Genomic DNA, 14,245 nt, shown 5'->3' with positions numbered 1-14,245 from the left:
TTTCCCTTAGATTACTCTACTCGTCCTTTGGATTCCTCTACTTGTCCCAAAGATTACTCTAATTGTCCTTTGGATAGCTCTACTTGTCCTTTGTATTACTCTCCTTTTCCCTTAGATTACTCTACTTGTCCCTTAGATTATTCTACTTGTCCTTCGGATTAGTCTAATTGTTTCTTAGATTACTCTACTTGTGCTTTGGATTCCTCTACTTGTCCTGTGAATGACTCTACTTGTCCTTTGGATAACTCTACTTGTCCTTTGGATTACTCTACTTGTCACTTAGATTACTCTACCCTTCCTTTGGATTACTCTACCTTTCCCTTAGATTATTCTACTTGTCCTTTGGATTACTCTAATTGTCCTTTGGATTACTCTACTTGTCCCTTAGATTACTCTACTTGTCCTTTGGATTACTCTACTTGTCCCTTTAGATTACTCTACTTGTCCTTTTGATTACTCTACTTTTCCTTTGGATGCCTCTACTTGTCCTTTTGATTACTCTACTTTTCCTTTGGATGCCTCTACTTGTCCCTTAGATTACTCTTTTTGTCCTTTCGATTACTCTACTTGTCCCTTAGATTACTCTACTTGTCCTTTGGATTACTCTACTTGTCCTTTGGATCACTCTACCTTTCCCTTAGATTACTCTACTCGTCCTTTGGATTCCTCTACTTGTCCCAAAGATTACTCTAATTGTCCTTTGGATAGCTCTACTTGTCCTTTGTATTACTCTACTTGTCCTTTGGATTACTCTACTTGTCCCTTAGATTACTCTACTTGTCCTTTGGATTACTCTACTTGTCCCTTTAGATTACTCTACTTGTCCTTTTGATTACTCTACTTTTCCTTTGGATGCCTCTACTTGTCCTTTTGATTACTCTACTTTTCCTTTGGATGCCTCTACTTGTCCCTTAGATTACTCTATTTGTCCTTTGGATTACTCTACTTGTCCCTTAGATTACTCTACTTGTCCTTTGGATTACTCTACTTGTCCTTTGGATCACTCTACCTTTCCCTTAGATTACTCTACTCGTCCTTTGGATTCCTCTACTTGTCCCAAAGATTACTCTAATTGTCCTTTGGATAGCTCTACTTGTCCTTTGTATTACTCTACTTGTCCTTTGGATTACTCTACTTGTCCCTTAGATTACTCTACTTGTCCTTTGGATTACTCTACTTGTCCCTTTAGATTACTCTACTTGTCCTTTTGATTACTCTACTTTTCCTTTGGATGCCTCTACTTGTCCTTTTGATTACTCTACTTTTCCTGTGGATGCCTCTACTTGTCCCTTAGATTACTCTATGTGTCCTTTGGATCACTCTACCTTTCCCTTAGATTACTCTACTCGTCCTTTGGATTCCTCTACTTGTCCAAAAGATTACTCTAATTGTCCTTTGGATGGCTCTACTTGTCCTTTGTATTACTCTACTTGTCCTTTGGATTACTCTACTTGTCCCTCAGATTATTCTACTTGTCATTTGGATTACTCTACTTGTCCCTTAGATTACTCTACTTGTCCTTTGTATTACTCTCCTTTTCCTTTAGATTACTCTACTTGTCCTTTTGATTACTCTACTTTTCCTTTGGATGCCTCTACTTGTCCTTTTGATTACTCTACTTTTCCTTTGGATGCCTCTACTTGTCCCTTAGATTACTCTATTTGTCCTTTGGATTACTCTACTTGTCCCTTAGATTACTCTACTTGTCCTTTGGATTACTCTACTTGTCCTTTGGATCACTCTACCTTTCCCTTAGATTACTCTACTCGTCCTTTGGATTCCTCTACTTGTCCCAAAGATTACTCTAATTGTCCTTTGGATAGCTCTACTTGTCCTTTGTATTACTCTACTTGTCCTTTGGATTACTCTACTTGTCCCTTAGATTATTCTACTTGTCCTTTGGATTACTCTACTTGTCCTTTAGATTACTCTACTTGTCCTTTGTATTACTCTCCTTTTCCCTTAGATTACTCTACTTGTCCCTTAGATTATTCTACTTGTCCTTCGGATTAGTCTAATTGTTTCTTAGATTACTCTACTTGTGCTTTGGATTCCTCTACTTGTCCTGTGAATGACTCTACTTGTCCTTTGGATAACTCTACTTGTCCTTTGGATTACTCTACTTGTCACTTAGATTACTCTACCCTTCCTTTGGATTACTCTACCTTTCCCTTAGATTATTCTACTTGTCCTTTGGATTACTCTAATTGTCCTTTGGATTACTCTACTTGTCCCTTAGATTACTCTACTTGTCCTTTGGATTACTCTACTTGTCCCTTTAGATTACTCTACTTGTCCTTTTGATTACTCTACTTTTCCTTTGGATGCCTCTACTTGTCCTTTTGATTACTCTACTTTTCCTTTGGATGCCTCTACTTGTCCCTTAGATTACTCTTTTTGTCCTTTCGATTACTCTACTTGTCCCTTAGATTACTCTACTTGTCCTTTGGATTACTCTACTTGTCCTTTGGATCACTCTACCTTTCCCTTAGATTACTCTACTCGTCCTTTGGATTCCTCTACTTGTCCCAAAGATTACTCTAATTGTCCTTTGGATAGCTCTACTTGTCCTTTGTATTACTCTACTTGTCCTTTGGATTACTCTACTTGTCCCTTAGATTACTCTACTTGTCCTTTGGATTACTCTACTTGTCCCTTTAGATTACTCTACTTGTCCTTTTGATTACTCTACTTTTCCTTTGGATGCCTCTACTTGTCCTTTTGATTACTCTACTTTTCCTTTGGATGCCTCTACTTGTCCCTTAGATTACTCTATTTGTCCTTTGGATTACTCTACTTGTCCCTTAGATTACTCTACTTGTCCTTTGGATTACTCTACTTGTCCTTTGGATCACTCTACCTTTCCCTTAGATTACTCTACTCGTCCTTTGGATTCCTCTACTTGTCCCAAAGATTACTCTAATTGTCCTTTGGATAGCTCTACTTGTCCTTTGTATTACTCTACTTGTCCTTTGGATTACTCTACTTGTCCCTTAGATTACTCTACTTGTCCTTTGGATTACTCTACTTGTCCCTTTAGATTACTCTACTTGTCCTTTTGATTACTCTACTTTTCCTTTGGATGCCTCTACTTGTCCTTTTGATTACTCTACTTTTCCTGTGGATGCCTCTACTTGTCCCTTAGATTACTCTATGTGTCCTTTGGATCACTCTACCTTTCCCTTAGATTACTCTACTCGTCCTTTGGATTCCTCTACTTGTCCAAAAGATTACTCTAATTGTCCTTTGGATGGCTCTACTTGTCCTTTGTATTACTCTACTTGTCCTTTGGATTACTCTACTTGTCCCTCAGATTATTCTACTTGTCATTTGGATTACTCTACTTGTCCCTTAGATTACTCTACTTGTCCTTTGTATTACTCTCCTTTTCCCTTAGATTCCTCTACTTGTCCCATAGATTACTCTACTTGTCCTTTGGATTACTCTACTTGTCCCTTAGATTACTCTACTTGTCCTTTGGATTACTCTACCTGTCCCTTACATTACTCTACTTGTCCTTTGGATTACTCTACTTGTCCTTTGGATCACTCTACCTTTCCCTTAGATTACTCTACTCGTCCTTTGGATTCCTCTACTTGTCCCAAAGATTACTCTAATTGTCCTTTGGATAGCTCTACTTGTCCTTTGTATTACTCTACTTGTCCTTTGGATTACTCTACTTGTCCCTTAGATTATTCTACTTGTCCTTTGGATTACTCTACTTGTCCTTTAGATTTCTCTACCTGTCCTTTGTATTACTCTCCTTTTACCTTAGATTACTCTACTTGTCACTTAGATTATTCTACTTGTCCTTCGGATTAGTCTAATTGTTTCTTAGATTACTCTACTTGTGCTTTGGATTCCTCTACTTGTCCCTTAGATTCCTCTACTTGTCCTGTGAATGACTCTACTTGTCCTTTGGATAACTCTACTTGTCCTTTGGATTACTCTACTTGTCACTTAGATTACTCTACCCTTCCTTTGGATTACTCTACCTTTCCCTTAGATTATTCTACTTGTCCTTTGGATTACTCTAATTGTCCTTTGGATTACTCTACTTGTCCCTTAGATTACTCTACTTGTCCTTTGGATTACTCTACTTGTCCCTTTAGATTACTCTACTTGTCCTTTTGATTACTCTACTTTTCCTTTGGATGCCTCTACTTGTCCCTTAGATTACTCTATTTGTCCTTTGGATTACTCTACTTGTCCCTTAGATTACTCTACTTTTCCTTTGGATTACTCTACCTGTCCCTTAGATTACTCTACTTGTCCTTTGGATTAGTCCACTTGTCCCTTAGATTACTCTACTTGTCCTTTGGATTACTCTACTTGTCCTTTGGATTCCTCTACTTGTCCCTTAGATTACTCTACTTGTCCCTGAGATTACTCTACTTGTCCTTTGGATTACTCTACTTGTTCTTTGGATCACTCTACCTTTCCCTTAGATTACTCTACTCGTCCTTTGGATTCCTCTACTTGTCCCAAAGATTACTCTAATTGTCCTTTGGATAGCTCTACTTGTCCTTTGTTTTACTCTACTTGTCCTTTGGATTACTCTACTTGTCCCTTAGATTATTCTACTTGTCCTTTGTATTACTCTCCTATTCCCTTAGATTACTCTACTTGTCCCTTAGATTATTCTACTTGTCCTTCGGATTAGTCTAATTGTTTCTTAGATTACTCTACTTGTGCTTTGGATTCCTCTACTTGTCCCTTAGATTCCTCTACTTGTCCTGTGAATGACTCTACTTGTCCTTTGGATAACTCTACTTGTCCTTTGGATTACTCTACTTGTCACTTAGATTACTCTACTCTTCCTTTGGATTACTCTACCTTTCCCTTAGATTATTCTACTTGTCCTTTGGATTACTCTAATTGTCCTTTGGATTACTCTACTTGTCCCTTAGATTACTCTACATGTCCTTTGGATTCCTCTACTTGTCCTCTTGATTTCTCTACTTGTTCCTTCGATTACTCTAATTGTCCTTTGGATTACTCTACTTGTTCCTTAGATTACTCTACTTGTCCGTTGGAATCCTCTACTATTCCTTTGGACAAGATTGTTCTACTTGTCCTTCGCATTAGTCTCATTGTTACTTAGATTACTCTACTTGTCCCTTAGATTACTCTAATATACTTTGGATTACTCTACTTGTCTTTTGGATTACTCTACTTGTCCTTTGGATTACTCTACTTGTCCCTTAGATTACTCTACTTGTCCCTTAGATTACTCTACTTGTCCTTTGGATTACTCTACTTGTCCCCTAGATTACTCTACTTGTCCTTTGGATCACTCCACCTTTACCTTACATTACTCTACTCGTCCTTTGGATTCCTCTACTTGTTCCATAGATTATTCCACTTGTCCTTTGGATTACTCTACTTGTCCCATAGATTATTCCACTTGTCCTTTGGATTACTCTACTTGTCCTTTGGATAACTCTACTTGTCCTTTGGATTACTCTACTTGTCCTTTAGATTACTCTACTGGTCCTTTGGATTACTCTACTTGTCCCTTAGATTACTCTACTTGTCCTTTGGATTACTCTACTTGTCCCTTAGATTACTCTAATTGTCCTTTGGATTACTCTACTTGTCCCTTAGATTACTCTAATTGTCCTTTGGATTACTCTACTTGTCCCTTAGATTACTCTACTTGTCCTTTGGATTACTCTACCTGTCCCTTAGATTACTGTAATATTCCCTTTGATTACTCTACTTGTCCCTTAGATTACTCTACTTGTCCTCTGGATTCCTCCACTTGTCCCTTAGAATACTCTACTTGTCATTTGAATTACTCTACTTGTCATTTGAATTACTCTACTTGTCCCTTAGATTACTCTACTTGTCCTTTGGACTACTCTACTTGTCCCTTAGATTACTCTACTTATCCTTTGGATTACTCTACTTGTTCCTTAGATTACTCTACTTGTCCGTTGGAATCCTCTACTATTCCTTTGGACAAGATTGTTCTACTTATCTTTCGCATTAGTCTCATTGTTCCTTAGATTACTCTACTTGTCCCTTAGATTACTCTACTTGTCCTTTGGATTACTCTACTTGTCCTTTGGATCACTCTACCTTTCCCTTAGATTAATCTACTCGTCCTTTGGATTCCTCTACTTGTCCCAAAGATTACTCTAATTGTCCTTTGGATAGCTCTACTTGTCCTTTGTTTTACTCTACTTGTCCTTTGGATTACTCTACTTGTCCCTTAGATTATTCTACTTGTCCTTTGTATTACTCTCCTATTCCCTTAGATTACTCTACTTGTCCCTTAGATTATTCTACTTGTCCTTCGGATTAGTCTAATTGTTTCTTAGATTACTCTACTTGTGCTTTGGATTCCTCTACTTGTCCCTTAGATTCCTCTACTTGTCCTGTGAATGACTCTACTTGTCCTTTGGATAACTCTACTTGTCCTTTGGATTACTCTACTTGTCACTTAGATTACTCTACTCTTCCTTTGGATTACTCTACCTTTCCCTTAGATTATTCTACTTGTCCTTTGGATTACTCTAATTGTCCTTTGGATTACTCTACTTGTCCCTTAGATTACTCTACATGTCCTTTGGATTCCTCTACTTGTCCTCTTGATTTCTCTACTTGTTCCTTCGATTACTCTAATTGTCCTTTGGATTACTCTACTTGTTCCTTAGATTACTCTACTTGTCCGTTGGAATCCTCTACTATTCCTTTGGACAAGATTGTTCTACTTGTCCTTCGCATTAGTCTCATTGTTACTTAGATTACTCTACTTGTCCCTTAGATTACTCTAATATACTTTGGATTACTCTACTTGTCTTTTGGATTACTCTACTTGTCCTTTGGATTACTCTACTTGTCCCTTAGATTACTCTACTTGTCCCTTAGATTACTCTACTTGTCCTTTGGATTACTCTACTTGTCCCTTAGATTACTCTACTTGTCCTTTGGATCACTCCACCTTTACCTTACATTACTCTACTCGTCCTTTGGATTCCTCTACTTGTTCCATAGATTATTCCACTTGTCCTTTGGATTACTCTACTTGTCCCATAGATTATTCCACTTGTCCTTTGGATTACTCTACTTGTCCTTTGGATAACTCTACTTGTCCTTTGGATTACTCTACTTGTCCTTTAGATTACTCTACTGGTCCTTTGGATTACTCTACTTGTCCCTTAGATTACTCTACTTGTCCTTTGGATTACTCTACTTGTCCCTTAGATTACTCTAATTGTCCTTTGGATTACTCTACTTGTCCCTTAGATTACTCTAATTGTCCTTTGGATTACTCTACTTGTCCCTTAGATTACTCTACTTGTCCTTTGGATTACTCTACCTGTCCCTTAGATTACTGTAATATTCCCTTTGATTACTCTACTTGTCCCTTAGATTACTCTACTTGTCCTCTGGATTCCTCCACTTGTCCCTTAGAATACTCTACTTGTCATTTGAATTACTCTACTTGTCATTTGAATTACTCTACTTGTCCCTTAGATTACTCTACTTGTCCTTTGGACTACTCTACTTGTCCCTTAGATTACTCTACTTATCCTTTGGATTACTCTACTTGTTCCTTAGATTACTCTACTTGTCCGTTGGAATCCTCTACTATTCCTTTGGACAAGATTGTTCTACTTATCTTTCGCATTAGTCTCATTGTTCCTTAGATTACTCTACTTGTCCCTTAGATTACTCTAATATACTTTGGATTACTCTACTTGTCTTTTGGATTACTCTACTTGTCCTTTGGATTACTCTACTTGTCCCTTAGATTACTCTACTTGTCCCTTAGATTACTCTACTTGTCCTTTGGATTACTCTACTTGTCCCTTAGATTACTCTACTTGTCCTTTGGATCACTCCACCTTTACCTTACATTACTCTACTCGTCCTTTGGATTCCTCTACTTGTTCCATAGATTATTCCACTTGTCCTTTGGATTACTCTACTTGTCCCATAGATTATTCCACTTGTCCTTTGGATTACTCTACTTGTCCTTTGGATAACTCTACTTGTCCTTTGGATTACTCTACTTGTCCTTTAGATTACTCTACTGGTCCTTTGGATTACTCTACTTGTCCCTTAGATTACTCTACTTGTCCTTTGGATTACTCTACTTGTCCCTTAGATTACTCTAATTGTCCTTTGGATTACTCTACTTGTCCCTTAGATTACTCTAATTGTCCTTTGGATTACTCTACTTGTCCCTTAGATTACTCTACTTGTCCTTTGGATTACTCTACCTGTCCCTTAGATTACTGTAATATTCCCTTTGATTACTCTACTTGTCCCTTAGATTACTCTACTTGTCCTCTGGATTCCTCCACTTGTCCCTTAGAATACTCTACTTGTCATTTGAATTACTCTACTTGTCATTTGAATTACTCTACTTGTCCCTTAGATTACTCTACTTGTCCTTTGGACTACTCTACTTGTCCCTTAGATTACTCTACTTATCCTTTGGATTACTCTACTTGTCCCTTAGATTACTCTACTTCCCCTTTGGATTCCTCTACTTGTCCCTTAGATTACTCCACTTGTCCCTTAGATTACTCTCCCTGTCCCTTAGATTACTCTAATTGTCCTTTGGATTACTCTACTTGTCCTTTGGATTCCTCTACTTGTCCCTTAGATTACTCTAATTGTCCTTTGGATCACTCTACTTGTCCTTTGGATCACTCTACTTCTCCTTTGGATTAATTTATTGTCCTTTGGATTATACCAGGACTTGGACCTGTACGAGATCCAAAACCACTGTCATAGTAATGTCTTGGTTCACTTATGTGATTTGTGTTTTTTTTCTGATCAGTCTCTGGAGTTTCCCATCAGGAGTCTTTTGGCCGGGCTTTATTCTGTCAGTTGAGCATCTTTTGGCCAGGTTCCAACCTTTGCGTCATCTGTTGGCTGAGTTTTGGCCTTTCAGTTGGCCATGTCAGTCAGGTTTTGATCTGTCGGTTCCTTGTGTGTCTTCCGGTTTTGGATCCTGTCGGTTAGCTGATGGCTTGATTCCGGCCTACCAGTTGGACATTTGTCAGCCGTGTTTTGATCTGTTTGTTTATCTGTTAGCTGGGTTTCAATCTGCAGGTCACGTATTTGTCGGCCAGGTTTCAGTTGCCCAGTCATCTGCCAGCCAAGTTTTTTGTATGTCAGGTGGACGTCTTTCAGCTGGGTTTTGATCTGTCTGCCTGGTTTTGGCCTGTCGGCCGGGTTTTGATCTGTTGGCCTGGTGTTTGTCTATTGGCCTGGTTTTGATCTGTTGGCCTGGTGTTTGTCTATTGGCCTGGTTTTGATCTGTTGGTCCTGGTTTTGGTCTGTTGGCCTGGTTTTGGTCTGTTGGCCGGGTTTTGATCTGTTGGCCGGGTTTTGGTCTGTTGGCCTGGTTTTGGTCTGTTGGCCGGGTTTTGATCTGTTGGCCGGGTTTTGGTCTGTCGGCCTGGATTTTGTCTGTCGGCCTGGTTTTGATCTGTTGACCTGGTTTTGGTCTGATGGCCGGGTTTTTATCTGTCGGCCTGGATTTTGTCTGTCGGCCTGGTTTTGATCTGTTGACCTGGTTTTGGTCTGTTGGCCGGGTTTTTATCTGTCGGCCTGGTTTTGGTCTGTTGGCCTGGTTTTGATCTGTTGACCTGGTTTTGATCTGTCGGCCTGGTTTTGATCTGTTGACCTGGTTTTGATCTGTTGACCTGGTTTTGATCTGTTGGCCTGGTTTTGATCTGTTGGCCTGGTTTTGGTCTGTTGGCCTGGTTTTGATCTGTTGGCCTGGTTTTGATCTGTTGGCCTGGTTTTGATCTGTTGACCTGGTTTTGGTCTGTTGGCCTGGTTTTGGTCTGTTGGCCGGGTTTTGATCTGTTGACCTGGTTTTGGTCTGTTGGCCTGGTTTTGGTCTGTTGGCCGGGTTTTGATCCAATTGGTTTCTCAATGTATGTTTCATCTTGTGTTCTAGTTTCCTGTTTTATTTTGTAGTGTTGTGTGTTGTGTCCTGTTTTGCTTTTCCGTTTGTTAGCTTTCACCTGGACTCCATTAGTTGACAGATAACACCTGCGCCTTGTTCTGTTTCTGCCAGTATTTATAGTCCTCAGTTTTTTCTTTTGTTTGCTGGGTCATCAGTTCTGTTAGCCTTCCTGTGCCTTCAGTGCAGTGATCTTTAATTAAAATGTCCAGTTTCTGCATCTCTGGCTCCTGTCTCCACATTTTGGGTCCACACCACCACCACCACCACACCCGTGACAGGGTTTGATCTGTCGGCCTGGTTTTGGTGTGTTGGCCGGGTTTCGGGCACTTGGATGAGTGTCTGTCTGGCATCTGCAACAGTGATTTTTTTTATGGCGATGATTATAATGATGATGATGATCAGAAGATGGGAGATGAAGTCAACTGAAGCCAAAAACTTGGGTCTGCAGGTGTTGGGGGCGGAGCTTCACAGCTGTTGTAAGTGTTTTACAGACAGGAGGCCTCATTCTGAGCATAAAGTGGAAGTTTCATATATATAAAATATTTATATGTTCATACTTTTGGTTCTTATAAAGTCGAGAATCAAAACTGAGTCCTCTGTGTACCGGAACAACCTCCTCTGTGTGGATAAATCCCATCATGCCACAGGGCAGATACTCCGGCCTTCGCGCTCCGACCTTCAGATTAGGAATGTGGGTCAGATGGATAATCTGAGTCCACATGGTGTTTACATGTGAAACCGATCATGTGATTCAAGATGACATCTAATCTAGTTGGTGTCATGGTGAGGTGCAGCAGAACCGGGACAAGTTCTACTTCTGGATTGGCTGAACGTGATTTAAAATTGTGGTCAGACCCATTAAAGTGTCTTTGATCCAGTCGGCCCGGAGGGCATCACCATGGACACATTGAGATTCTTCGTCATTGATTTAGGTTCTGCCTAGTCCAGTTAAGCAATATTCAGGAAACTCTGATCAATCGTTTTGGAGTTACACATGTGGATTGATGGACGCTGTTGCTCCGCAAGATCAACTCAGAGACTAGAAGGATCTGACAGAACTCTGGATTTATTAAAACTGCTTCACGAGTAGCAGGTCAAACTCAGTCCATCCAAGTCTGCATGAAGGACGGATGGAGACTGGTCCAGACCTGGACTCAAGTCAGACAGAAGCTGGACAGAGACCAGACCAAGGCCAATGGAGATTTCAGCGGGTCTGAAAAGAGGCTGGACTGACTGGACATAAACTGGTCGAAAGGTCGACCAAACCTGGACCAAGGCCAGAGGGCACCTGGACAGAGACCAGACCAAGGCCAGAGGGCACCTGGACAGAGACCAGACCAAGGCCAGAGGGCACCTGGACAGAGACCAGACCAAGGCCAGAGGGCACCTGGACAGAGACCAGACCAAGGCCAGAGGGCACCTGTCCAGGTGTTCCTGTCCAGGTGTACCTGTCCAGGTGTTCCTGTCCAGTGGTTCCTGTCCAGGTGTACTTGTCCAGGTGTTCCTGTCCAGTGGTTCCTGTCCAGGTGTACCTGTCCAGGTGTTCCTGTCCAGTGGTTCCTGTCCAGGTGTACCTGTCCAGGTGTTCCTGTCCAGTGGTTCCTGTCCAGTGGTTCCTGTCCAGGTGTACCTGTCCAGGTGTTCCTGTCCAGTGGTTCCTGTCCAGTGGTTCCTGTCCAGGTGTACCTGTCCAGGTGTTCCTGTCCAGTGGTTCCTGTCCAGGTGTACCTGTCCAGGTGTTCCTGTCCAGTGGTTCCTGTCCAGGTGTACCTGTCCAGGTGTTCCTGTCCAGTGGTTCCTGTCCAGGTGTACCTGTCCAGGTGTTCCTGTCCAGTGGTTCCTGTCCAGGTGTATCTGTCCAGGTGTACCTGTCCAGGTGTTCCTGTCCAGTGGTTCCTGTCCAGTGGTTCCTGTCCAGGTGTACCTGTCCAGGTGTTCCTGTCCAGTGGTTCCTGTCCAGGTGTACCTGTCCAGGTGTTCCTGTCCAGTGGTTCCTGTCCAGGTGTACCTGTCCAGGTGTTCCTGTCCAGTGGTTCCTGTCCAGGTGTTCCTGTCCAGTGGTTCCTGTCCAGGTGTATCTGTCCAGGTGTACCTGTCCAGGTGCACCTGCTGCTTGCCTGCTTAATGCTGGGATACGTCGCTGTACTTGCAGCATGTCTGTTTGTGTTTGCAGCATGTGTATGCAGAATATTTTTCATGCCGTTTATATTTTTGGGGGGCGGGGCAAAACAAATCCCCCATTTCCATGGTGACCAGATGAGAATGTCTCGTCTCTGCATGTGTTTCAGAGTCTGTCGGCGTTCCAGGCATTTCTAAACGAGGACGGACTGATCGAGGCCACACTGGAGCCTTGGGACCTGCAGGAGAATGTCACGGCATACGCCGTCCAGATTTCTGGAGAACCCCACCCGGTCCTGGTCCAGTTTGCCAACGCCACCGAGACGCTGTTGTTCAATGCTTCGTTCCACGGACTCTGCTACACTGTGGGCCTACTGGTCAAACTGGGCCAGAACTGGTCTAGAACCATGAAGAGCATTCCTGTTCTCACCAGTAAGATCCACAGTCAGGGTTCCTGATCAGAGATGTTCCACTCTTTCTACGATTTAGCAAACATGATGGATGTTTCTGCATGTTGGATTCTTTTCCAGCATGTTTCCATCAAGAGTTTGTTACCAAACAAATGTTTATGTTTGCTTTGCTTTTATTCATGTTTTTTCTTAGTTTTTCTTTTAAGTGATATTTTTCAGTTTTAATTGATATATTTATTTTTTTTATTTTTTTTCAATCAGTTTTTTCAATTTTGATTCCATTTCTTTTTTATTTTTTAATTTAACTTTTAATTGTATTTTGTTTATATTTTATTTTGTTTATGTTTGAATTGTTTTTGTGAATTTGTATTATTATACACGTATATATACATATATATATATATATATATATATATATATATATATATATATATACATATATATATATATATATATATATATATATATATATATATATATATACATATATATACATATATATATATATATATATATATATATATATATATATATATATATATACATATATATATATATATATATATATATATATATATATATATATATATATATATATATATACATGTATACATATATATATATATATATATATATATATATACATATATATATATATATATATATATATATATATATATATATATATATATATATATATATATATATATATATATATATATGTATATATACGTGTATAATAATACAAATTCACAAAAACAATATATATATATATATATATATATATATATATATACATATATATATATATATATATATATATATATATATATATATATATATATATATACATATATATATATATATATATATATATATACATATAAATATATATATATATATATATACATACAGGTTGAGCGGTTCCGGCTAGATATAGTTGGACTCACCTCGACGCATGGCTTGGGCTCTGGAACCAGAACCCTCGAGAGGGGCTGGACTTTCTTCCACTCTGGAGTTGCTCATGGTGAGAGGCGCCGAGCAGGTGTGGGCATTCTCATCAGCCCCCAGCTTGGTGCCTGCACGTTGGGGTTTACCCCGGTGGATGAAAGGGTAATTTCCCTCCGCCTCCGGGTGGGGGGACGGGTCCTGACTGTTGTCTGTGCTTATGCACCGAACAGCAGTTCAGAGTACCCACCCTTTCTGGAGTCCTTGGAGGGAGTGCTGGAGGGTGCTCCTTCTGGGGACTCCATTGTTCTGCTGGGGGACTTCAATGCTCACGTGGGCAATGACAGTAAGACCTGGAGGGGAGTGATTGGGAGGCATGGTCCCCCCCCTCTGAACCCAAATGGTGTTTTGTTATTGGACTTCTGTGCTCGTCATGGATTGTCCATAACGAACACCATGTTCCAACATAAGAGTGTCCATATGTACACCTGGCATCAGGATTCCCTGGGCCGCAGTTCAATGATCGACTTTGTAGTCGTATCGTCGAACCTGCGGCCACATGCCTTGGACACTCGGGTGAAGAGGGGGGCGGAGCTTCAACTGATCACCACCTGGTGGTGAGTTGGCTCAGATGGTGGGGGAGGAAGCCGGTCAGAGCTGGCAGGCCCAAACGTGTTGTGAGGGTCTGCTGGGAACGTCTGGCTGAGTCCCCTGTCAGAGCGAGCTTCAACTCCCACCTTCAGCAGAGCTTCAACCACGTCCCGAGTGAGGCGGGGGACATTGAGTCCGAATTTTTAAATTTAACCTAATGTTTAACTTTTTTAAATTT

General features: G+C 40.4%; 1 protein-coding gene across 1 annotated transcript in view; it reads left to right on the top strand.

The window, feature by feature from the left end:
• The window catches only part of ptpro (protein tyrosine phosphatase receptor type O), a 138,229-nt gene that overhangs the window by 16,161 nt on the left and 107,823 nt on the right, over positions 1 to 14,245 (top strand). Inside the window, exon 2 of the mRNA XM_079262982.1 lies at positions 12,229 to 12,490. Coding sequence (XP_079119108.1) covers positions 12,229 to 12,490 — 262 coding nt within the window. The remainder of the gene's footprint in view (positions 1 to 12,228; positions 12,491 to 14,245) is intronic.

This window comes from Telmatherina bonti, assembly GCF_933228915.1.
Source record: "Telmatherina bonti genome assembly, chromosome: 23".
NCBI classification, from domain to species: Eukaryota; Metazoa; Chordata; class Actinopteri; order Atheriniformes; family Telmatherinidae; genus Telmatherina; species Telmatherina bonti.
Note: the sequence above shows the minus strand (reverse complement) of the source record. Positions and strands in the feature narration are given on the sequence as shown.